Source organism: Phocoena sinus, chromosome 14 (genome assembly GCF_008692025.1).
Source record: "Phocoena sinus isolate mPhoSin1 chromosome 14, mPhoSin1.pri, whole genome shotgun sequence".
In the NCBI taxonomy this organism is placed as follows: domain Eukaryota; kingdom Metazoa; phylum Chordata; class Mammalia; order Artiodactyla; family Phocoenidae; genus Phocoena; species Phocoena sinus.
The window spans coordinates 73,274,488-73,295,773 of record NC_045776.1 but is presented as its reverse complement, the minus strand read 5'-3'; the positions used below and the strand labels follow the sequence as shown (position 1 = coordinate 73,295,773).

General features: G+C 53.8%; 4 protein-coding genes across 5 annotated transcripts in view; all 4 read right to left on the bottom strand.

Moving 5' to 3' along the window:
* Positions 1–990: 990 nt before the first annotated feature.
* Positions 991–5,164, bottom strand: RPLP0 (ribosomal protein lateral stalk subunit P0). Its single transcript, XM_032603269.1, has 8 exons — positions 5,125–5,164; positions 4,794–4,895; positions 3,646–3,821; positions 3,446–3,533; positions 3,170–3,316; positions 2,890–3,075; positions 1,895–2,035; positions 991–1,226 (listed from the first exon to the last, which is right to left on the bottom strand). Exons 2-8 carry the CDS (start codon positions 4,845–4,847, stop codon positions 1,062–1,064), a joined length of 957 nt encoding a protein of 318 aa, XP_032459160.1. The 5' UTR covers positions 4,848–4,895; positions 5,125–5,164; the 3' UTR covers positions 991–1,061.
* Positions 5,165–7,949: 2,785 nt separating this feature from the next.
* PXN (paxillin) overlaps positions 7,950–21,286 on the bottom strand; it is a 45,562-nt gene continuing 32,225 nt past the window's right edge. Inside the window, exons 2-12 of one of the 2 annotated variants that reach the window (XM_032654265.1) lie at positions 19,823–20,049; positions 19,416–19,531; positions 18,880–19,016; positions 18,584–18,785; positions 17,613–17,748; positions 12,535–12,636; positions 12,107–12,277; positions 11,812–11,985; positions 11,164–11,245; positions 10,875–11,023; positions 7,950–10,082 (exon numbers count right to left, since the gene is read on the bottom strand). In XM_032654265.1, coding sequence (XP_032510156.1) covers positions 9,816–10,082; positions 10,875–11,023; positions 11,164–11,245; positions 11,812–11,985; positions 12,107–12,277; positions 12,535–12,636; positions 17,613–17,748; positions 18,584–18,785; positions 18,880–19,016; positions 19,416–19,531; positions 19,823–20,049 — 1,763 coding nt within the window. In that variant the 3' untranslated portion in view covers positions 7,950–9,815. The remainder of the gene's footprint in view (positions 10,083–10,874; positions 11,024–11,163; positions 11,246–11,811; positions 11,986–12,106; positions 12,278–12,534; positions 12,637–17,612; positions 17,749–18,583; positions 18,786–18,879; positions 19,017–19,415; positions 19,532–19,822; positions 20,050–21,286) is intronic. The other variant, XM_032654264.1, reaches the window with a different exon arrangement.
* Positions 12,741–14,121, bottom strand: LOC116765091 (vegetative cell wall protein gp1-like). The gene is made up of 2 exons (XM_032654267.1): positions 13,836–14,121; positions 12,741–13,592 (listed from the first exon to the last, which is right to left on the bottom strand). The coding sequence occupies exons 1-2, from the start codon at positions 14,100–14,102 to the stop codon at positions 13,257–13,259; spliced, it is 603 nt and encodes a 200-aa protein (XP_032510158.1). The 5' UTR covers positions 14,103–14,121; the 3' UTR covers positions 12,741–13,256.
* Positions 15,169–17,596, bottom strand: LOC116765090. Its single transcript, XM_032654266.1, is given in 2 exon segments — positions 15,169–15,265; positions 15,267–17,596. Coding segments are annotated over 2 exon segments (789 nt in total). The 5' UTR covers positions 15,959–17,596.

Here is a 21,286-nt window from a genome sequence, read left to right as displayed (position 1 = left end):
GTGTCTTATCCTATTAAAGAGTTTGTACCCCAGCGGTGGACAATGTGAGGGTTTAAAAACAGGGGTATACCTGGCAGTCAGGGGAGGACTCTGGAGCTGAGAGAAAAGCCTGCCTGGGGACAGCTCCTTAAGACAAGGTCACAGGGTGGGAGGCTGCAGGTAGTGGGCCTCATGGTCCAGAGTTGCTTAAGTTTTATTCAGCATGCAGACCTGCCAACTCTGTAACTAGTTCAAATACGGTCTGCACAGCTCAGTTGTCGTCCCTGTCAGCAACGGCTTTCAAAATTTTTTTTTTTTTTTTTTTTTTTGCGGTACACAGGCCTCTCACCGCTGTGGCCTCGCCCGTTGCGGAGCATAGGCTCCGGACGCGCAGGCTCAGCGGCCATGGCTCACGGGCCCAGCCACTCCGCGGCACGTGGGATCTTCCCGTACCGGGGCACGAACCCGTGTCCCCTACATCGGCAGGCGGACTCTCAACCACTGCGCCACCAGGGAAGCCCTCAAAACTTTTGAGTCCTGGTTACAGCTAGCACATTACTGGGTGACCCAGTGCAAATCGATAAGTGAAACCTAAGATTCACAACACCTACAGCATCAGCTGTTCTATCTCCTTAAATAACGGTCACCACTAAACTCATCATTAATCACATCACCACCCAGTGTGAAAAACCCTGGCAGCACTCATCCAGTGCTTATCTCAATATGACACCTACTCAAAGTATCTTGGAGTGACCCAGGATAGTGGCCTGATGGTCATGGAATCAATTCCATTTATTAAGCATACAGTTAAAGCTGGGTCCACAAAAAGTACAGGATGCTAGGAGAGCAGTCCTTCACTTACAAAGAGGACACCAAATGTCAACTCCAAATAAAGGTCTATGATTTTTACCATGGCTTCAGTTTCTAGCACACAGAACTATTACCATGGCTTCAAGTTTCTAGCACACAGAACTATAACCTCAAAATGCACAAAATGAAAAATCCAGAGACTTGTAAGAGAAGTAAGCCTTTATTTCCTTGTTTCACAAATAAAGCCGGCTGAGTTGGCTGCTTTTTGGTGATTAGTCAAAGAGACCAAATCCCATGTCCTCGTCCGACTCCTCCGACTCTTCCTTTGCTTCAACCTTGGCTGGGGCTGCGGCAGCAGCAGCAGGAGCAGCAGTGCTGGCAGCTGCCACGGGGGCAGCAGCCACAAATGCAGATGGATCAGCCAAGAAGGCCTTGACCTAAAAGCAAGGGGAAAAGTTCATGGTCAAAATAGTCTATCTACACCCCCTACTACCCACAACCCTTCAGCCTCTGCAGAGCTCAAAAGTTTTAAGGACCAATTTCCGTATCAGTGAAATCTTATTCTGGATGTGACCAGATAGGACAGCTTGGGTATAGCCTGGTGATCTTAGGCCCAGCTCTTATCTGTTAACTAAGCCCCCTTTAAGTCTCTTGTAATTTCTAAAGTCGCAAACACGCCTCCCCTGCCTCCCAACCTCAAGTATACAGTTGGCCCTCTGTATCCAGAGGTTTCACATTCACAGATTGAACCAACTGCTGATCAAAAAAAGGAAAAAATTTCCGAAAAGGAAAACCTGAATTTTCTGCACGGGGGCAATTATTTACATTGTATTTACAACCATTTACATAGCATTCACATTGTATTAGGTATTGTAAGTAACCTAGAAATATTATTTAACATAACACCATTTTATACAAGGGACTTGAGCACCCCTGGATTTGGTGTCCGTGGGGAGCCCTGGAACGAGTCCCCCTAGGGTTTCTATACTCTTAAAAATGTATCTGCTACATAAAACACTATTATAAAAACACTAACAGGCATCTATTTATCCTCTTGCTAATAACTGTCAGGTCTGCTGTGGTCCTGGTGGGTTTTTTTTTATACCTTTTCAGCAAGTGGGAAGGTGTAATCAGTCTCCACAGACAAAGCCAGGACCCGCTTGTACCCACTGATGATAGAATGGGGTACAGATGCAACAGTTGGGTAACCAATCTGCAGACATATGCTGGCAACATTGCGGACACCCTGTGGAAGGAAGGAGAAAAAAAGAAAAAAAATCACACTTCAGGTGTGAGGTCTTTGCTGTTGAGTCCAAGCAAAGCTCGACAGCAAACAAGACTTGCTAGATTAGTATATTAGTCTCACACAGGACATTTCACCTCACACCAAATGCTTCTGGCAGGGAAATTCAGACCCAGTAATTTATAAATGCTTTTTGCTGTTATTCTCAACATGGGCGTTCCCTATACCATGATGGTGGCATTTACTTCAAAAGCCACCATCTTGTGAAAATATAAACTATTAACATAACCACTGCATTCCAAGAGAGAAAAACATTAAATTAGTTCCAGATGTGAATTTCATTCACTAGTGAGATTTCCAAAAGTAACTGGAGTTAAGAGTATGTATAATTGCAATGTTCCATTCATCCAATAAAAAAGGAATTATATCTCCTACCACCTTATTTGTTAACTAGAGGATATATTAGTGGCAAAAACTAAGCAATAACAGTCCCTGAAAGAGTCCATCTTCCCAAGACAGGGTACTTGGCAACACTGATGTATTAACTATCTCATCTTCTCATTCCTCTTTTGACTCACTGACACTACTCAAAATCTCACATCTTACTGCACACCCTAGAATAACAGCCCTTACCATGTGCCCAGCACTGTTCTAAGGCTTTACATTCATAAATTCATTAGATCCTTCAACAATCTTATATTGTTATTGCCACTTACAGACAAGGAAACTGAGGTACAGATTAAACAACTGTCCCTGGTTATTACACTGCTAGTCAGCTGCATGGCCAGGATTCAGTCTGAAGCTAGACACGCTCTCAACTATTAATGCAAGAAGAGCCTGGAATGGACAGCGTGTACCTCCAGGAAGCGAGAATGCAGAGTTTCCTCTGTGATGTCAAGTACTTCAGGGTTGTAGATGCTGCCACTGTCAAACACCTGCTGGATGACCAGCCCAAAGGAGAAGGGGGAGATGTTCAGCATGTTCAGCAACGTGGCTTCACTGGCTCCCACTTTGTCTCCAGTCTTGATCAGCTGCACATCACTCTGAAGAACAAGGGAGCTGGCAGTTAACACCTGGACATCCAGCAGGTTGGCAGCAACCGAGCCCAGCTAGCACTGGCAAGCCAGGTCCACTCACCAGGATTTCGATGGTGCCCCTGGAGATTTTAGTGGTGATGCCTAAAGCCTGGAAGAAGGAGGTCTTCTCAGGCCCCAGACCAGTGTTCTGGGCAGGCACAGTGACTTCGCATGGGGCTATGGCACCAGCACGGGCAGCAGCTGGCACCTGAACAAAAAAATGAGAAACAGTGAGAAGTCTTCTCTCCACAGACACAACCTGAGAAGGGTCAGTTTCGTTGCTTTTAAGGAGCCAAAATTAATAAGGTCTCTCCAACCAACCTGATTCTCCCCTTACCTTATTGGCCAGCAGCATGTCCCTGATCTCAGTGAGGTCCTCCTTGGTGAACACAAAGCCCACATTCCCCCGGATGTGAGGCAACAGTCTGCAAAGAGAAGTTTATGGGAGACAGTCACTTTTCAGTACCGTTCTTCTCCAGGAAAAGGGAGGAGGACACTGAGAAGGGCGGATAAAGATGCCCAGGAGGATGAACTGACTTCTCCAAAGCTGGGTTGTTTTCCAGATGCCCTCGGATGGCCTTGCGCATCATTGTATTTTTGCCCATCAGTACCACGGCCTTCCCTCGGAGAGACATGCGGATCTGCTGCATCTGCTTGGAGCCCACATTGTCTGCTCCCACAATGAAGCATTTCGGATAATCATCCAGAAGTTGCTACAGAAACAAGCCACAAACAAGCAACGTTTCACAGGACAAAAGAGGGAAGAGATTAATAGAAACCAAATCCCACAATAACTGGTTTCCATCTCACTCCCTTTCTTCTATGCTTTTGAAATGTCTCAAAGACTGGGACAATTCCTCGTACTGCCAGCTGCCCGAGTTAAAACAACGCTACATTTTCAAAGATTTGCTTGCTGAGTATGAATGGTAAAAATTATGTTTCTACATTCAATCAAAAAATTTTACTTGTAACTTTCATTTTTAATTTTTCCCAACCATGAAGCATGTTTCTGTTTCACCAAATCAGCTGCATTAATACAAAAAAAATACTCTTCCAAGTAAGGTTAGATTTAAATTATTCAAAATACAACATAAAGCAAATACAGTAAAATACTGCTTGTAGAACCTAAGTTGTGAGTATATGATTTTGCAATTCTTTTACGTTTTTTTGTGAGTCTGAAACCCTGAATAAATGGGGAGGAATACAATGGACTAAACTCTACAACGCATCCTAATGCCTGAAGAGCAGCATGGTTGTTAGCATTTCTAGGCAGGGGAAGACCCAACTCAAGGCCATCCAAGAGAAAGCATTCACTTAAAGTTTAGTTTCTTGACTAATAGGACCGGAATACGCAACAACTTGACTTTATATTGAGTCACTCATTGCCTCAGACCTTCCCAAACAAGGAGGCAGGGGAGTAAAGTACGATGAGCGCTATTTGGAAGCCGACAGACCTGGGCGTTAATGCTGTTACCCTAGGAGCCATTTAACTTGCCTGAGCCTATGTACCTGCAACAAAGGGAGGAGGAAGGGCGCGCATCTCGGGAAATTGGGAAGATTAAATGAGATTTGCCTAAAACGACCTAATGTGGTAGTAGGCACTCAACACATGGTTGCTGATTGTCTCCATTAGTGCCCGAGGCTGAAGCAGCACGGTGGGCGGCTGGGACCCACCCCGCACTTACGATGATCTTAAGGAAGTAATTGGACTTCCAGGTCGCCCTGTCTTCCCTGGGCATCACTGCGGTGCGTCAGGGATTGCCACGCAGGGTTTAAAGACGATGTCACTGAAGAGAAAAAGGGAGCTCAAGACACCCCGACACAAGTCCCCAAGACATGGCGGGCTCCAAGCCCAAGGCACACGTGGAGCAGACCACGCGCGGGCGCCCGCCGCCGCGGCCCAGACCAAAAAGGCCCAGACCCTGCAGTCCCGAAGCGCCCCCCCTCAAAGAACCCCCAAAGAACCGCATGCTCCCCGCCGCCAGTCCCGGGCGAGACTGCAGGGTACAAACAAACCTCACTCCAGGACGCCTGACGAGAGAAGGGCCTCTCCCCGGCTTGCATGTTTTATAGGTGAACGAAGCAGCCAATTAGAAGCTGCGGACAGCGCCCCCATCTATTGGCTGGGGTCAACGTCTGTCTGGAGGAGCCGGATTGATACAGACAACCATTGGATGATATCGGTGCCATTCCATCCAACAGGAAGCTTCCTTTAAACGAGGTAGTTAAAGGAGGGCACTGCTGTGTGTTAGAGGACCTTTCTCAGAGTTGCTTCCCTCTGCTGGGCTGGAGCCGCTCTCTTGTAGGCGCTAGAGTTTGCGAGCTGAGTCCACGTTTCTTCCGGTCAAGTCGCAACTAAAGAGTATGACGTGGAGCTGAGAAATAATTGCTAATGAAAAAAACAAAAGGGAAAAAAAAATTGCTCATGGTTTAGAAACAGAATGGTCTCTTGTCTCCTCTGCAGTTTGTTCTCCCTATCGAAACAAAGGAATCCTTTAAAACCTAAGTCGGATCATTTCCTCATCTGCTCAGACCTGTTTAAAGGCTCCCCATTTTCCCCTCAGTAAAAAGCCTAAAACTTAAATAGCCTACAAGGCTCTACATGATCTGTTCCCCACCTCCACACCTATAATCTAATCTCCGATTTGCCTACTGATTCATTTCCTTCCAGCCGGATGATGTTGCACTAGCTATTACCTCTTCCTGGAAGCCTTCTTGCCGATATCCACACCTCCATCGAGTCTTCGCTCAAATATCACCTGCTGGAGGCCTACCCTGATTGCCCTATTCAAAATTACCCCAAAACCACTCCCACTCCCCCCCTTCCTCTGTTCTATCTTTTTGGCAGCACTTACACCTTGTAACACACTATATAATTTATTTGTTCCATGGTTGTTTGTCTCTCTCCAGATATTTTTGCCTTGTGCCTGGCACATAGTGAGCTTATAATAAATAATTGTTGAATAAATGGATGCAGGGTTTGCAGACAGATAACCTTGGGTTCATATCCTTGTTCTGCCACTTGCTAGCTGTGTCATCTTAGGAAGTGATTTCACCTTGCTGACCTTCTGTTTCCCTTTCCTTATCGGTAAAATGGGGATAATAGTATTCACATTCTAGAGCGATATGTCTTAAGACAACACAGTTCCTGGAATATAGGAGGAAATCACTAGATGTCAACTTATTTGATTACACCTTCATTCAACACTTATTTGAACAATTGTGCTACATCAATAAATATCTTTTGGGACTTCTCTGGTGGCACAGCGGATGAGACTCCATGCTCCCAATGTGGGGGGCCCGGGTTCAACCTCTGGTCAGGGAACGAGATCCCACACACATGCCACAACTAAGGAGCCCTGGAGACACAACTAAGGAGCCCACCTGCCGCAACTAAGACCCGGCACAACCAAATAAATAGAATAAAATAAATATGTTTTTAATGAATGAGCTTAGATCCTAGGTCGGAAGTGGGGAGGGGTTCTCCTTATCTCCACCCTTTTCACTTGACCAAGTTAGAAACCTTGGTATGTTGTTTTCAAGCCTCCTGGTGCCTCTGATGATGAGCCTGTATAGAGAACTGCTGGAGTCCATTACTGCTAAGATCTCTTTTTAGTGACAATGTATTGATATAACTGCATGCTCAGCATTGTGCTAAGTACTTTGTGCACATTACCACTGTTAATCTTTGCAACAATCCCCCAAGGAGGTACAGTGTTAGTATTTCACTTTTATTGATAAGAAAATTCACAGAGGTTAAATAATACACCCAAGTCCATCAGCTGATAAGTGGTGGCTTCAGAACCGAAATCTAGGAACAAGTTCAAAGCCCATGGGCCTCACTATGCTAGACAGTCCCTTCCAAACCTTAAGGCTGTTTCCCTCCAAATGCACTTTTCCAAGTATATACGTTTTCACATAGTAACTTCCCAAGGACATCCTGGCTCTAATGATATAAATATGTCTCTAATTAGAGTACATCAATATAATGGAATACCATGAAGCCATTAAAAATGATGCACATATTTATTTATTGACATGGTTAAATACAAAGTATAATTGAGTGAAAAAACAAATTACAATGAAGTGTACTGTGTTCATTTATAGAAATAAATCCAACATGGGCTGGAAATATTATCTTTGGGTGAGGGGTGAGGGTGATTTTCACTTCTGAGCTTACTGTGAAAGGGTCAGGGTTCAGACTAGAAGTCAACAAGCAGCTTTTGGAGGACCATTCCAAACAACAGGAAAACTATGAAGTTACAGAGCTGTCCAGGAAGCTCTCAAGGGCCCAGGACTGGAGTTCTGGCTCTGACGAGAGCGAGGGAGCATGCAAATACAGACATGACCACCAGGGGGAAGTCGAGAACCATCCTCAACTGTAAGCGAAGCCACTTTCAACTGGGAAGGTTTTACACCCGAGGTGTGGTGCCGGAACGTGGGAGTGGTGGTGTCTGGTCAATGTAGGAACACAGACAGAGACAGGCCCTGGGTTCACACCCTGTCTCTGTGCTCATTCACAGGATAACTTGTGCACGTCGGTTCTATCTGAACCTCTTCCCCCATCCATGAGTGTAAGGCCACCCCCAGGCCCATGTAAGGACGCCCTTGGTGAATCCATGGCAAATTGCAGTGGGCAGGGCCTGACCCATGCAGGAAGCCAGGAGGACCACAAGTGCCCTGTGGGACAGGGATCCCATCCCCAGGGCTTTGGCCTCAAGTAAGTGAACTTCAATGATTTACCCCCAAACTGTGGTCCTTGTGAGCCTGGGGAGGGTTTGGTATCTTTTCTGGCACTAAGCTGTTAATCCCAGACCACAGAGAAACGGCACTAGCACAGGTGAAAATAATGGCAAATTTTATTGGCATAAATCACAGGAATTGAAATGGGGAAAAGCCAGGTTATACGTTTACAGAGAAAAAAAATTAAAATCAAGTCATCAAATAACCATTGACCCAGAGGGTGGACCTCTGAAACCCCAGGTCCTCTAGGAGAGGGGTCACTGTAAACAGAGCAATAAGGCCTGTGGGTAGACGTGGAGACATCAGACCCGGGCTGCTCTCAGCCCTGCCACCAAGGAGGGACCCTCTTCCCTCCCTGGGAAGCCTCCTTGAGAGGCTCAGCACACCCAGCCTCTGCTAGGAGGCTAGCGAAGTGGTCTGGCTCTTCCTCACTTTAGACCACACTGGGACCCCGTTCCACTAACCCAGAACCCCAGCCCTACCTATCTCATCCCTGGGGGAGAACACTCTGGGGGCTTCCTGTTGCTTCAGCGAGATCTTGTCCTTTTGCCGAGAATCCTAGCAGGCCCCCAGCCAACGACCTGGGCTCTTTTCCCCAGGACACCAGTCTCCAGGGAGGGCAGGAAATTCGGGGAAGGGATGCACCCAGTGGAATCAACAAGACTAATGGTCAAAATCAGATACCAGCTTTCCTGAGGAGGCAGAAGAGCCCCAGAGAAGCAGTGAGAAGGCCGAGAATGTTCTCTTTGTTGCCAGAAAGTTCACAGGGGAGTGGACACTCCTAATGGCTTACTTAGAAAACAGCACCCCCGAAGTGTACTTCCCCCTTCTCCTCCCTCAGGAACAGGACGGATGAGGTTCGGAATTCTAGGTCCCAAAGGGCAAGACACCCTTAAGGCCGGTTTCAGTGAAGAGCTTGCTGGCCTGGATAGTAAGGAAGGGGTTTCAAAATACAGCAGTTTATAAAAAACAGTCCTTGTGAGCTGTGAAGTTAAAGAAGGGCAGTCACAGAGCTGCTCCCAGTTCACCTGCTTGTGCTAAGAAAAAATAAAATACAAATTGCTTCACCCCCTCCAAACCCTCAGTACAAGGCAAACCCCACATACCAGAGCCACCGTGGCATACACAGGACAGTGGCAGTGCACACGGGGGAAAGGTACGAAAGGAGACGTCTTTAAAATCTCTTCAAAATCATTTTTGTATAGAGAAGTAAAAGCAACTCAGACGATATGAATTCAAACCTCAGTGTAGAAATCTATCAAAGTTGGTACAGTGTCCAGGCACGGGGTGAAACCCCACCTCACACCATCCCCGGAGAAGGAGGAAGTGATTATAAAACATTATTGCTGGAGAGGCCATTCTCAGTAGAACCAGAGAAGTTACAGGGGTCGGGGGGCAGCTGCCCAGGCCTGGGGAGACTGGAAGGGCAGGAGGCGCACAAGGAATCTTCCGTGGTCCCTTGGACACTTCCGCCCTTGGATGGATGGTTGGGTGGATGCTGGCATTGTCTGGAGGGAGCTGCTGTCCCCCAATACTCTCAAAACAAGGATAATTAGGTTGTGGGGGTGGATATGGATGAAAAGAGGCCCCCATGAGACTCTGCCTGCCCTCCCCAGCTCCACTGCTGAAATATGAGTGAGAGATGGCTCCAGTGTGGGGTGCTGGACTGGCCAGGCGGGTTCATGGGGACACAGGTGGAGCCCTCCAGCCTCTGCCTCTGGGGAGGGTGAAGAGCTGGCAGCCTGGGGGGAGCTGCAGGAGGAGGAAGGAGGCCCAGAGGCTCTGGCAGGGGTTAAGAAAAGCAGGCGGGACCCCTCAGGACCCTCTTGCCATTCTGCACCAGCCAAGGACGTGGTTCCAGTTTCAGTCGGGTTTGCCCCTTCACCCCTAAGCGAGGCCTCTGGGTCACAGTAGCAGTTGGGAGGCTGGGCCGGGAAGCGGGGCAGAGGAAGGGATGAGCGCGCCTAGCAGAAGAGCTTGACGAAGCAGTTCTGACAGTAAGGCTTGTCGTTCTGCTCCTTGAAGGTGCCCTTGTTGAGCTGCTTGAGGCAGAAGGCACAGACAAAGTGCTCCGGGTGGAACTTCTTGGCCATGGCGGTGATGCAGCGGCCCGTGATGGGCTTCTGGCAGCCGGAGCACAGCGAGCCCCGCCGCTCGTGGTAGTGCACCTCACAGTAGGGCTGTCCGTCGTGCTCGAAGAAGCTGCCGTTGACAAATGGTGTGAAGCATTCCTGGAGACAGAAGAGGGGTGGGGCGGGGGGTGGGCGGGGGGCTCAGGCTGGGGCTGGGGGCTGAGGCGGCTCCCAGGTGATGGGCAGGAGACAGTCAGGGTCATCACACTCGAAATGATTCTCCCTTGCTGAGCATCCTCTACGTGCCAAGTGTGGTGCTAAACGCTTACTGAAGTCTCCTGATGACCTTGACTTGCCACTGCTAAGTTGCACTGCCTGAATTCAGACGCGGATCTTAGGCCTGGGCACTTCAGCGGGCGGCTTAATGGTGTGCCCAGAAACCCTGGTGTCGAGAAAAGGGTTCCAGGGTCACACTCTGCATCCTAGATTCCCATTTGGAGATCCAAAGGCACGCTTAGGTATTAAAGGCTCTGAGAAATCTGGCAATGGACAGTTTCCCAAACTTATTTGATCAGGGGACACTTACTGGATCTCTAATAACATCTGGGGGACATTACCCCCCAGAATGCAGTCTGGAAACCATTGCCCATTTCCGCTGAGGCTGCTAAATGCTTGCATTATCTCATTTCACTCTCACACACCCTTCTCCCGAACATGACCCGTCTCAGGGCTGCTGCACAGGACCACCTTGCTCTTGGATTCTGCCAGCCTCAGTACGAGCCCTGGCCCAGGACCTACTGGACTTGAAGGAGTGTACCCCCTGCCTTCTCACCTCATTAATAACCCCAAACAGGGCCTGTAAATCGGATTCAGAAAGCACAGTGAGGTAGGCCCTGCTCTCCCCACTGCCCGCTCTCGGCCCCCTCCAGAGGAGGGCTGGGGGCCCCTTACCCGACACACAAAGCACTCAGGATGCCATAGGGTGTTAAGGGCCGAGATGTAGTTCTCCAGGATGGCTCGGGCACAGCCGCCACACTTGGGGGCGAACATGTCAAAGTAATCCTTCCGGCAGTAGGCCTTGCCGTCTTTCTCGTGGAACCCTGAGGAGGGGGGGTGTGGGGGGCAGATGAGGCCTCCAGAGGAGGAGCCACCCTGACTCCAGCCTCAGCAAGGTCTCCCACCATGCCCCCGCCTCCCCAATGCTCCGGGCGACAGCGAGTGAGAAGGTACCGCTCAGTACCTTCAGGACCGAAGAAGGCTCCACACTGGGCACAGAAGAAGTGCTCGGGGTGCCACGTCCGGTCAAGGGCTGTCACCACTTTCTGTGAAAGCAAAGTGTGGGACCAGAGCTGAGCGCTGCCCCACTGGACAGATCCCACAGTTGAGACCCACAGGCAAGGCCGTCCTTCCACCCTGCCCCCAGCCCCAGCAAAGGAAAGAGTATAACACTCCCAAGATGGGGGTCTCTCCCAACTGTGCTCTGAATACCACTGAGAATTCTGACTTATTGAAGGATGTGATATGTCAGGCACACTCTGTCTCCTTTAATCCTCACGTGCAGTTGAGATCATAGGTTCTATTGTGACTCCCATTTTATAAGGGAAGAAACTCAGGCTCAGGCTCAGAGAGGCTAGACGTTTCCCTAACATCACACAGCAGGAGAGTGAGGGAGCCCTCACTTCACTCCATTTACCTGGGCAGGGCTCCTAACCTCTGGGAGGCTCAGCAGAAGGGAATCAGGGATGAGAGGTAGCGCTGCTTAATGTGCATTAGGACGGGCCGTGCATCCGGCCTGAGTGTGAATCCCAGTTTCCAAGCTGTGTGAGCTCGGCCACGTAATGTGACCTCTCTGAGCCTCAGGTGGCACCACCTGCACCCAGGAACTCACATCCAGGATGGGCCCGTTGCAGTAGTAGCAGCGTGGAGAGAAGAGGTTGTGATAGTCCTTTTCACAGTAGGGCTGTCCATCCCGCTCAAAGAAGTTCCGGGATCCGATCTCCTCCTGGCAGTGGGTGCAGACGAAGTGCTCTGGGTGCCACGTCTTCCCCATGGCGGTCACGACCTGAGGAGAGAGGCAGGATACGGTTCAGGATGCAGGTCTGCCACAAAGCACCCTCCCAGAGAAGCCAAGGTCCCGTGCCCACCTACCGCTCCCTCCCCTGCCCCACCCACCCCATCATCACCTGCCCCGCGATGGGTTTCTTGCAGGCCCCGCAGACCCCCTTGGCGACCGTGGCGACCCCCAGTTTGTTCAGGTCAGACTGCAGGCTCCCCAGCATGCTGTCAAGCTGGCTCCCAGGCTTTGGGGGCCCTCCCGGGGGAGAGCTGCTCCCTGTCTTCCCCTGGGCCATGAACTGTGGAGAGAGGGGAATGGGCAGGTGAGGACATCTGGGCCTTGGGGATGAGGTTCGCAGCACCAGGGGCTCTCCCCTCTCCTGGACAGATGGGCTGAAGGAGGCGGGAAGTGCAGCCCCTCCAGGGGCTTCAGAAGCCCTCAAGGTGGGAGTGGCACCTGCAAGACATTCTGGTGTCAGAGGGGCTCACGGTGGGCCTGACCGAGCCCTGGGAACACATGGCAAGCAGGACATTAAGCCCCAGCCTTGGCACTGACCCCTCCCTCGTCCTGCCCTTCAGGGCTGCTCTGGCTGCCGTTCGGAGGCCAGCCGGCCGCCCAGCACAGCTCTCCGTCCGCTCTTTGTTCCAGGCCCTGGATCTTAGACAGGGGAGGAAACAAGAATAAGAATTTCTTTTTTCTTAATTAAGGAAGAAAGAATAGGAGACCTTGTCATTGGACCATTTCACAAAAAGGATTTTAGGATGAAATGTAAGGATGGATTATTTTTTTCCCCTACTAGCAGTACCAAAATCAGGAGAAAAAGTCTAGAGAAAAACAACCACAAGAGAGAGGCCCAGGGAGAGACGAAGAGGGAGAGAAAGGTAAGCCAACCAAAAGGTGCAGGACTTAGGGAGGGGAGGTGATGGGGCCGGAGAGCAAGGAGGCCTCGCCAGGTACTGGGTCTGGGGCTGAAGCGGGGGATAGGTTTTGGTTTTCCTTCTGGGAATGGCTTCCTCAGATGGAGCCTGGGGCAGGAGCGAGGGGCGGCAGGAAGGGGCAGGCAGAGGGGAGGCCCCATGAGGAAGAAAGAGGGCAGCTGACGTCTCGGGGGTGAGAGCGTGGACATCAGGTTAAGCGAGGGTCCAGGGTCAAGGCCAGGTCTCAGGAAGGACCATGGTACCATGCAGGGCTTGTGGATGGAGGAACAGAGGGGATGTGTATGTGTGCAGAGTGGGAACACCACTCGAGCATAAGGACAGGGATAGGTAGGGCTGGTGTCAGGGCCCCGGGAGGCCTGCCTGCATCGGGGGGAAGAGTGGGTCCTCGTCGGTCTGGCAGCCCATGGACCTCACAGAGTGGGGCGCAGGAGTGGGCGGGGTGGGGCCCTGTACACCGTCTTCCCGTGGCCCCGCCCCAGCACTCTGGACCCCGGGGGGACCTCGAGGAAGAGCCGAGGGCCCCAGGGTGGAGGAGGTGGGCGGGCTGGGCCGGGGAGAAGAGCTGCTGGCCGAGGCGTCTTTGCGATGCTGGAGCAAAGGGCTGGGAGGAGAAGGAGAAGGCAGAACAGAGAAGGTTCTTCTCAGGGGAATGGGAGAGCCAGGAGGGAAGACAACCTGAGAGGAAGAAGAGAGGGAGAGAGATGAAGGCAACGGCAGAGGAAACATCAGCTCAGCAAGTAGGGGCTCCCTGGGGCCCTCCCACTCTGACACCAAGAGTGAGGCTGGCCTCACAAGGCCACGGGATGCAGAACCCACCCACCCCACCCCCCGCCACATGCCAAACTTCCCCTCTGGCCGCTGCTGGGGAAGAACTGGAGGACTTCCGCCCTGGCCCAGCCCTGGGCAGCTACTCACTACCTTCTCTACCAGCTGCCCCCTAGCCCGCCTCCCACACGGCTGCACAGTGATGACGATGCCCTCGGTCAGCCAATCCTGGACAGAGGCCCCCGCGGCCCCCTCGGCCTCCTCCACCTCCGGCTGGATGCCCAGCCGACCCTGCAGCTCCGCGATGAGCCGCTCCTGGGACGGGGTCCTGCTCAGGGTGGCGGGGTCCAGCCGGCGACGAGGGGAGGGCTTCCGGGACATGGGGTGAGCGTGGCCGGTCTCCCGGCTCCTTCTGATCATGGCTCGGATCTGGCGGGGGGCGGGGGGGGGGGGAGGGAAGCTGTCACAGGCCACTCTGGGCTCAGCAGATGCTGCTCAGTCCATACTCAAGAGCCCCCAGGAGGGGTGGGCAGGACCAAACCACTAGAGAAGAGCCAAGCTGAGCTAGGGTGGAGGCAGGGGGCAGAGCAGACACCCTCCAAGTCAGCCCTGACCTTGGGTAAGACACTTCACTTCCAGGGCCTCAGCTTCTCCATCCTTGAAATGGGGTAACGGTATTTTCTCAGCTGCCTTACAGGGTTATTACAAGAATTATTTGAAAGAATGTAAGTGGACATTCTTGGAAAGGCATTAAGAATTTCCCTTCTTCCCTCCCTCCCTTCCTTTTTTTAATTTGTAGTAGGAAAAATGTGGTCCTTCCTTACAGTAAATCCTTCAACCAGGTTTTTTTTTTCCTTGTTTACATATAATCTACTTGTTTCTAGCAGCACTTTGGTTATTATTATTTATTTTTGGCCGCACTGTGTGTCATGCGGTATCTTAGTTTCCTGACCAGGGATCAAACCCGTGCCCCCTGCACTGGGAGCGTGCAGTCTTAACCACTGGACTGCCAGAGAAGTCCTGGTTTGGTTATTTTTTTTGTTGTTTTATTTTACTTTGTTTTTGAAAAGGGCCTAAAATTTTAATCAAGAAGCGAATAATAACCGTTAACGTCAGCCACGGCTTATTGGGGACCGTGTGCTATGTTCTTTCTAAGCACCTTCAGGCATTACTTCATTTAATCCTCTGGACAGCTCTGGGGAAAATGGTCTATTACCCTCATTTTAAAGAAGAAAACTGAGGCTGGTGCGGGCGTTGCCCAAGGTCACCCAGGGAGCAAGTGTTGGAGGCGTGGTTTGTATTCAGTTCTATCTGGTTCCCAAGCCCATGCTTTTCACCATTCCACACACATCCCATCAGGATGTCAGGGGAAGCTCATCTGAAGGAAAAAGCCTTAATCAAGCAAGAGGCAGGGTGCCACTAAGAGAAATTCCAGGGCCCAGGGAGCTCTGCCGGCCGCACAGAGCCCACTGCTCAGGGCTGGTTGTCAGGGTCTCAGGCCACGGCATCTCGGAATCGGCTGCCCAAGCAAACATGCGCAGAGTGGGAGGCTGCATGCAATTAGCCAGGCGTGGTCCACGTGCGGCCTGCCGGGGCCATGCCTAGCAGCCGTGCGAGCTCACGCCTGCCTGGCCAGAGGTGGAAATCCTCTCCGTGGTGTTGGGTGTGTCCATGACCACAGCCTGTGGAAGTTCTGGCCGTTCCCTCCTGGCCTCTGCAGCGGCTTCGGTGGTGCCCTCTGGCCTCCTGGGGGTCTCGGGTCCCTGGGCTGGCCTGACCAGGCTGCCCCCTGTGGCCATCTCTCCACCTAACTGCTCCTCCTCAACTGGGGCATGGCATCTGCTCTCTGGCTCCCCTGGCTCTGGCCTTGCCCTCTCCTTCTGCTGTCCACGTGCTTTCGTGAGACTCCAGGTATCCGGTAAGATAGCCTGATGGTCCACGGCCATGGCGGCTGGCTCGATTACTTCCTGGAAGCTGGGCGTAGCTCCCCGGGAGGACTCAGGCCTAAGCGCCTCCAGAGCCCACGGCCACTCCCATGTGGCAGCCACAGCCTCTCCTGGGCACAATGGGTTGGCTGACAGCACTTGGGGTTCCCCAGCCTCCTGGGGACCTGTGCACCCAGCGTGGGTTAGAGTGTGGCCGGGAGGCACCCTGGAGAGCTCACTCACCAGGCTCGCGTTTGGTGGGTCCCTCCAAACGCGAGCCTGGCTCTCTGCACCCGGTGGCCCCAGAGAACTCTCCGTGGAGGGAGACCTTGAGTTGGGGGTGTCAGGCATCTCCCCAAGGCCAGTCAAATCAAGCCAGCTGGGGGTCACATTGTCCTCAGGGCAGAGGACCTCCAGGGTGTGGCCGTGGCCTCGAGGGGAGGGTTTCCTAGGGGGTGGCAGGAATACATAGGGCCCAGGAGGAGGAGGAGAAAGTATGTGGTGTGGGGATGGAGCTGAGCTGGACAGCAGCCTTGGGGAGCTCAAGGCCACAGCAAAGGAACTGGTCTAGAGGAGAAAGACAAAAGACAGAGGGGAGAGGAGAGAGAGTTGGGAGAGATGAAGAAGGAAGCCCACTGCAAGGGGCAGGCTGGGCCTCAGGGCTCTGAGAGTCCCCGTCTACACTGACAAGATGGTCTGCACTGACAAGACCATCTACTACTGACAAGACCAAGTTGGTAGTCAAGCTGAGGCATGAGGACTGGCCCTGGAAGAAGACCCAGCCCCCAGAAAGGTTTTCCTGGGCTTCATATCCCTGGCTCCCATCAAACCCAGGCAGCAGAAAGCAGCCTCTGAGCCATGCCTGTCGGGCACTGCCCCCCGCCAATGCCAAGTACAGACGAGGGAGAAAAAGCTAAGGTGAGGTGGGTCACGGGGAGGTCAGCCCAGGCACCAATCAAGGGACAGACAGCCACAGGCAGCTCTCAGCTCTGTCTCTCCCAGACAATCCCTGCTCTCCTACATCCCCCGAGACCTTGCTCCAGGGGCACAGTGAGAACCAGCGCAGCTTCTCAAGGGATCTCAGAAAAGCAGCACAGCCTAAAGGGTGCTGGGGCAGGGCTCCCTCGGGCCAACTCCTGAGTCCAGTGTACTTGCTCCTGACGGTGGCCACTCAGAACCACTGGCACATGAGGGCCACAAGCCCAGGCTGCACCCATCCCCCCCGCCCTGTGAAACCCCAGCCGAAGGGAGGCTTGGAGGCACCAATGGGGCCAAGAGCCGGCTCCCCTCCTCCGATTCCCTAAGTCATGCCCCCGTGGAAGGGTGGAGTCAGCAACTGTTGGTGAGTTCAGTCACCAACAGTCCCCATCAAAGCACTGCATCCTCTAAATAAAACATCTCAGGTCTGGCAGGCCCGGGGAGGAGATGGGGCGCCTCATGCAGGACTGTCCCAGTAGCCTGATGGGTGAGGTTTCCCAGAGAGAACTTGTGGGGACTCAGAGGCCCGTGGAGGATGGAAGGCGGATGGCGAAAGAGGCCTGTGGATTCAGGAGCCAGAGGCAGAAAGAAAGGATGTGTTGAGGACAGCCAGCCGGCGTGGGAGATGGGGCTCCAGGGCAAATGACCTCTCGGAACAGGATCCCACAAGGCCCAGCAGAGCACCCCCTCCCCTACCAAGAGCAGCCATCGACACAGGGTCCTTTGTCCCAGCCTCCTGATCCCTCGCCTGGGTGGCTGGGAGCTGAGAGCACCCAGGGAGGAAGGAATGTCCTGCTGAGCACGTCCTGCCTTCACAGGCTGAGAGGCAGCTCAGTCCCCACGTGGCCAGCCTGGCCCTCCCTCCCCCATATCCTGGCAAGGCCAGGGCACTGCCTGTGGGGTCCCAGGCTCAGGGCGAGGCACCCAAACACGCAGGGGCCAAGTTCCAGCTACTCATGCTGAGGTACAGGAGGGGAAGGATGGGGGTTCTGAGGGGCCAGGGCAGGGAAGAGGGACCTCAGGGCACCTTAAAATCCGACAGCGAGGCCATCAGCTCATCCAGCTCCCTGGTGGCAGAAGAGGCGGAGATGCGTGTCTGCTGCTGGCTGGAGGTGACTCGCTGGGGGCTGCTCATCTCGCCCTGGTTCACAGTGATGGCGGGGCTGCACGCAGGCATGGCATCAGCGGGGACCCCAGAGGCCAGCCCGTGCACCCCCAGCATGTCCCTCCCCTCCCCAGGGGATCAACAACTCAGCTCTGACACTGGGGTCCTGCCACTCCCAACCCCAGGGAAGCCCACCAGCTCCCAGTCTCTCCTGGGGACCCATTGTTGGGAGGGGCTGCTGTCAGCCAGCAAGACAGAGCACTGAGGTGAGCTGATGGGAGAGAGGCAAGGTCAGCTCAAATGGCACTTCTTTCCAAGAAGACCAAGTCCAAGCCTGCCCGTTCAACAAGCCCCAGCATCCTGTGTATCCTCCACAACACTGCACGTACATGTGAAGTTGTTCCAACAACACAGTAACACCAAGGAGAGCTAAGACTCGGCAGACACTTACCATGGGTCCTGTGTGCACGTGCTTTACGTGTGTTATTGGGTCTCACCCCTACTGAGGTAGGTGGTCTTATCCCCCTTATCCCATTTCATCTTATCCCATTCTACAGATGGGAAAACAAAGGCTTGAGAGACAACACTTAGTAAGTGCACAGCCAAGATGTGAACCCTATTGTGTGGCTCCAAAGCCTGTGCTGACAGCTGCTGGGCTATGGGTGCCCTCAGCATGCACAGTGTCTGTCCTTCCTGATGGATAGTGGCTCGTTGAAGGCAGGCATGGTGTCTGCGTGACTCGTCACCATCCCCCAAGACCTGGTGCAGGGCCTGGCAAACAACAGGCACTTCAGAGGGAACAGGTGACACTGGGGATGAGACGGCAGACCCTGGAGCATGGGACGGGCTGGGCGAGACCTTCCCCTGCCTGGGAGGGCCCAGTGGAGACTCACACGGGGCTGGGCACGGAGCTCTCCAGCTCATCCAAGAGACTCTCCACGCTGGGCCGCACGTCCTCCAGGCCCCGGCCTCCGTTCCGCTTGGGCTTCTCTTTGGTCAGTGGCCCAGCTTTGCCCCCCAACGGGCTGTTATTCTCCGGGATGCCGTAGTGGGGGCTCAGAGCCCCAGGCAGTGGGGGGCTTGAGTTGACCTCATCTTGGGAGAAGGAAAGAGAAAAGGTGCTCAGCCCTGAGCCCTGCAGGGATCCAGAGGCCAGCAGGTGGGCCTGGTGGGCCTGACCTAGTCCTACCTGCAGGGTAGCCTGGGGGGTTATGCTGCACGGCATTCAGCTCCAGCAACAGGCGGTCGAGTTCGGAAAGGTTGCTGCCCAAGGAGGAGCTCATGACGGTGGGTGAAGGCTCGGCCGACTTCTGCTTGTTGGGGAAGCTTTGAGAGGCAAAGGGAAGACCTTGGTGAGAGATGCTCCCCAGCTCTGGCGGCCCCCAAATCCTCAAGGAGAATAAGGCAGAGGGGATACAGCGTCTCCACCGGCCAGAGGACGGAGAGCGGGGAAGTGATGTGGCAAGAAGAGGGGAGGAAGGAAGTCTTGCTTCAGTTCTTGAACCTTCCTCAACTCAGGGCAATGTGAGAGCCAGTCCAGCTGCTGTACGGTGATGGCAGATAAGGCCACCGGGCCAGTTGAGAGGCCTTCTGCCGTCTAACCCAGTGACCCTTGAGGCAGAATCCCCCTCCCCTCCAGCACTGTGCCATGCCTGTCCCTGGCCTCAGTGGCCTCTGCCCACCGATGCGCAGGATTCCCAAGCAGGGGGAGGAGCTGGGCAGTACCTGTACACGTGCTCTTCCTCGCCAGCTTGGGGACACGGCAGGCCGACGCCGTCCTGGGGGTTGGAGGCACTGGAAGTTTTAGCACTGGAGCCGTACACGGGGGACGGGGATGGAGGCTGCAGGAAGGACAGTGCTCAGAGCCTCCCCAGGGAGGAAAAGGAACAGCCCGAGTCACCCCCGGAAGGCTCCTGCTCACAGGCAGTCTCACCAGGGAGTTTCCACACTCTGACCAGGAGACAGGTGATTAACACTTGGTCACTGCCCCCTCACGTGGTGGCGGCGGGTGGGGAGAGCCAGACGCTTCCCGCCTCTTCTCCCTACTTCCCTGATCGCTGGCTCTCCGAGCCACTGCCAGACAAGCTCCTTGTGCCCTGAAGCTGACTTCCGAGGCCCTGTCCCCACCTTACCTGCTGGTGGATGAATCGAGAGGTGCTGGGCTGCCACTGGTCTAAGGGGTCAATGACCGTGCCATTGAGGGCCTCGCTGGACGGGGGTGGAGGGACAGGGGGTGGCACGGCAATCTCCTGGTATGTGTGGTTTCCTGTTGGGTACGAGTAGGGGGTCTCCTCAGACAAGAACACAGGCCGTTTGGAGATGTGGGAGGTCGTGGACTCCAAGTCTGCCAGCAGGGCGTCTGCAGAGAGAAGGCGTGGGGAGCGGGTAAGAAAATGGATCCTGGGGACTAAGTCTCCAGTGGCAGTGCCCTCCCTGCCTACACCCAAGAGTTAATGACTTCTGAGCACCTGCCCCGCCCATGGGAGAAATGACTAGCCTCAGGTCAGCAAGGTATCAGCCCAGACCAGCCTGGCTAAGAACAGCTCCCAAAGCTCTTCTCCCCAGCCACGAAGAAGGTGCTCTGGAGGTTCCTGGGGCCGCCCTGAGGGCTCTCCTACCTCTGGGAGCCGGGCATCTGCGTTCCCTTCCAACAGGGCTGTGCAGCTGGCTGGCTGGCCGGCCGGGAGTCAGAAGTACCTGCCTGGAACCCGCACTCTGACTCCGCAGGGCAAGGCGGAAAGAATGGGTGGGAGGGGCCCCACGTCACGGGGAGGGGCCTGGGCACTGCCAGGTCCCACTTAATTTCCAAGAGCTTAAGCCTGCTCAGCCCCCAGCCTGGAGGGGCCCCTGGGGTGGTACCCGCCCTCCTGACCAGGTAGAAGTCGAACCTCAGGCTCCAAGCTCCTCCTGAGAGTCTCTGGGCTGCCGTGAGAAATGTGAGGGACAAGGCTGGTGCAGCGTTCCCGCCCCCACCCCCCGCCCCCGTCAGCAGAGAGGGGCAGGACTGCTCTGTAGGCTGTTTCTGCGGAAGCCTGGCAAGCAGCCTGGCCCCAGAGGCTCCAGGGCCCCACTATTCTGCTTTTAACAGCAGCAAGGGAGCCGAATCAACCCTCAAGTGCAAGCTTCCATTACCCTGGCACTAGGCAGCCCGCAGGGGGCCCTGCACCTCCCCAGTCCCCAGACAAGAAGGGTACAGCTGGAGGGGTGGGGGCAGGAGCTGCTGATCCTGCCCTCCTGGGACCCTCAACAGCCCCACAGCCTGGCCCCACATGCCATGCCCTCGTTCCTGCTGTGTCACCGACTAGTTCACTCTCCCCCCGCTGCTGGACTGCTGCAGTGGGTGAACTCGGTCCCTGGCCCTTGTGATAATAATCACCAGAAAGCAATGGCTGGATCATGGCCCTTTACTAGTAACAGGCACTGTGTTGGGCACGTTGCATACGTGGTCTCAGTTCATCCTCCTAATACCCCATGAAGTTGGAATTCTCACCCTCCCTTTACAGATGGGGAAACCGGCTTAAAGAGGTGGTGGGACTGGCCCCAAATAACAAAGCCGGTAAGTGACAGGACTGACTCCTCAGAGGCCCCAAACCTCA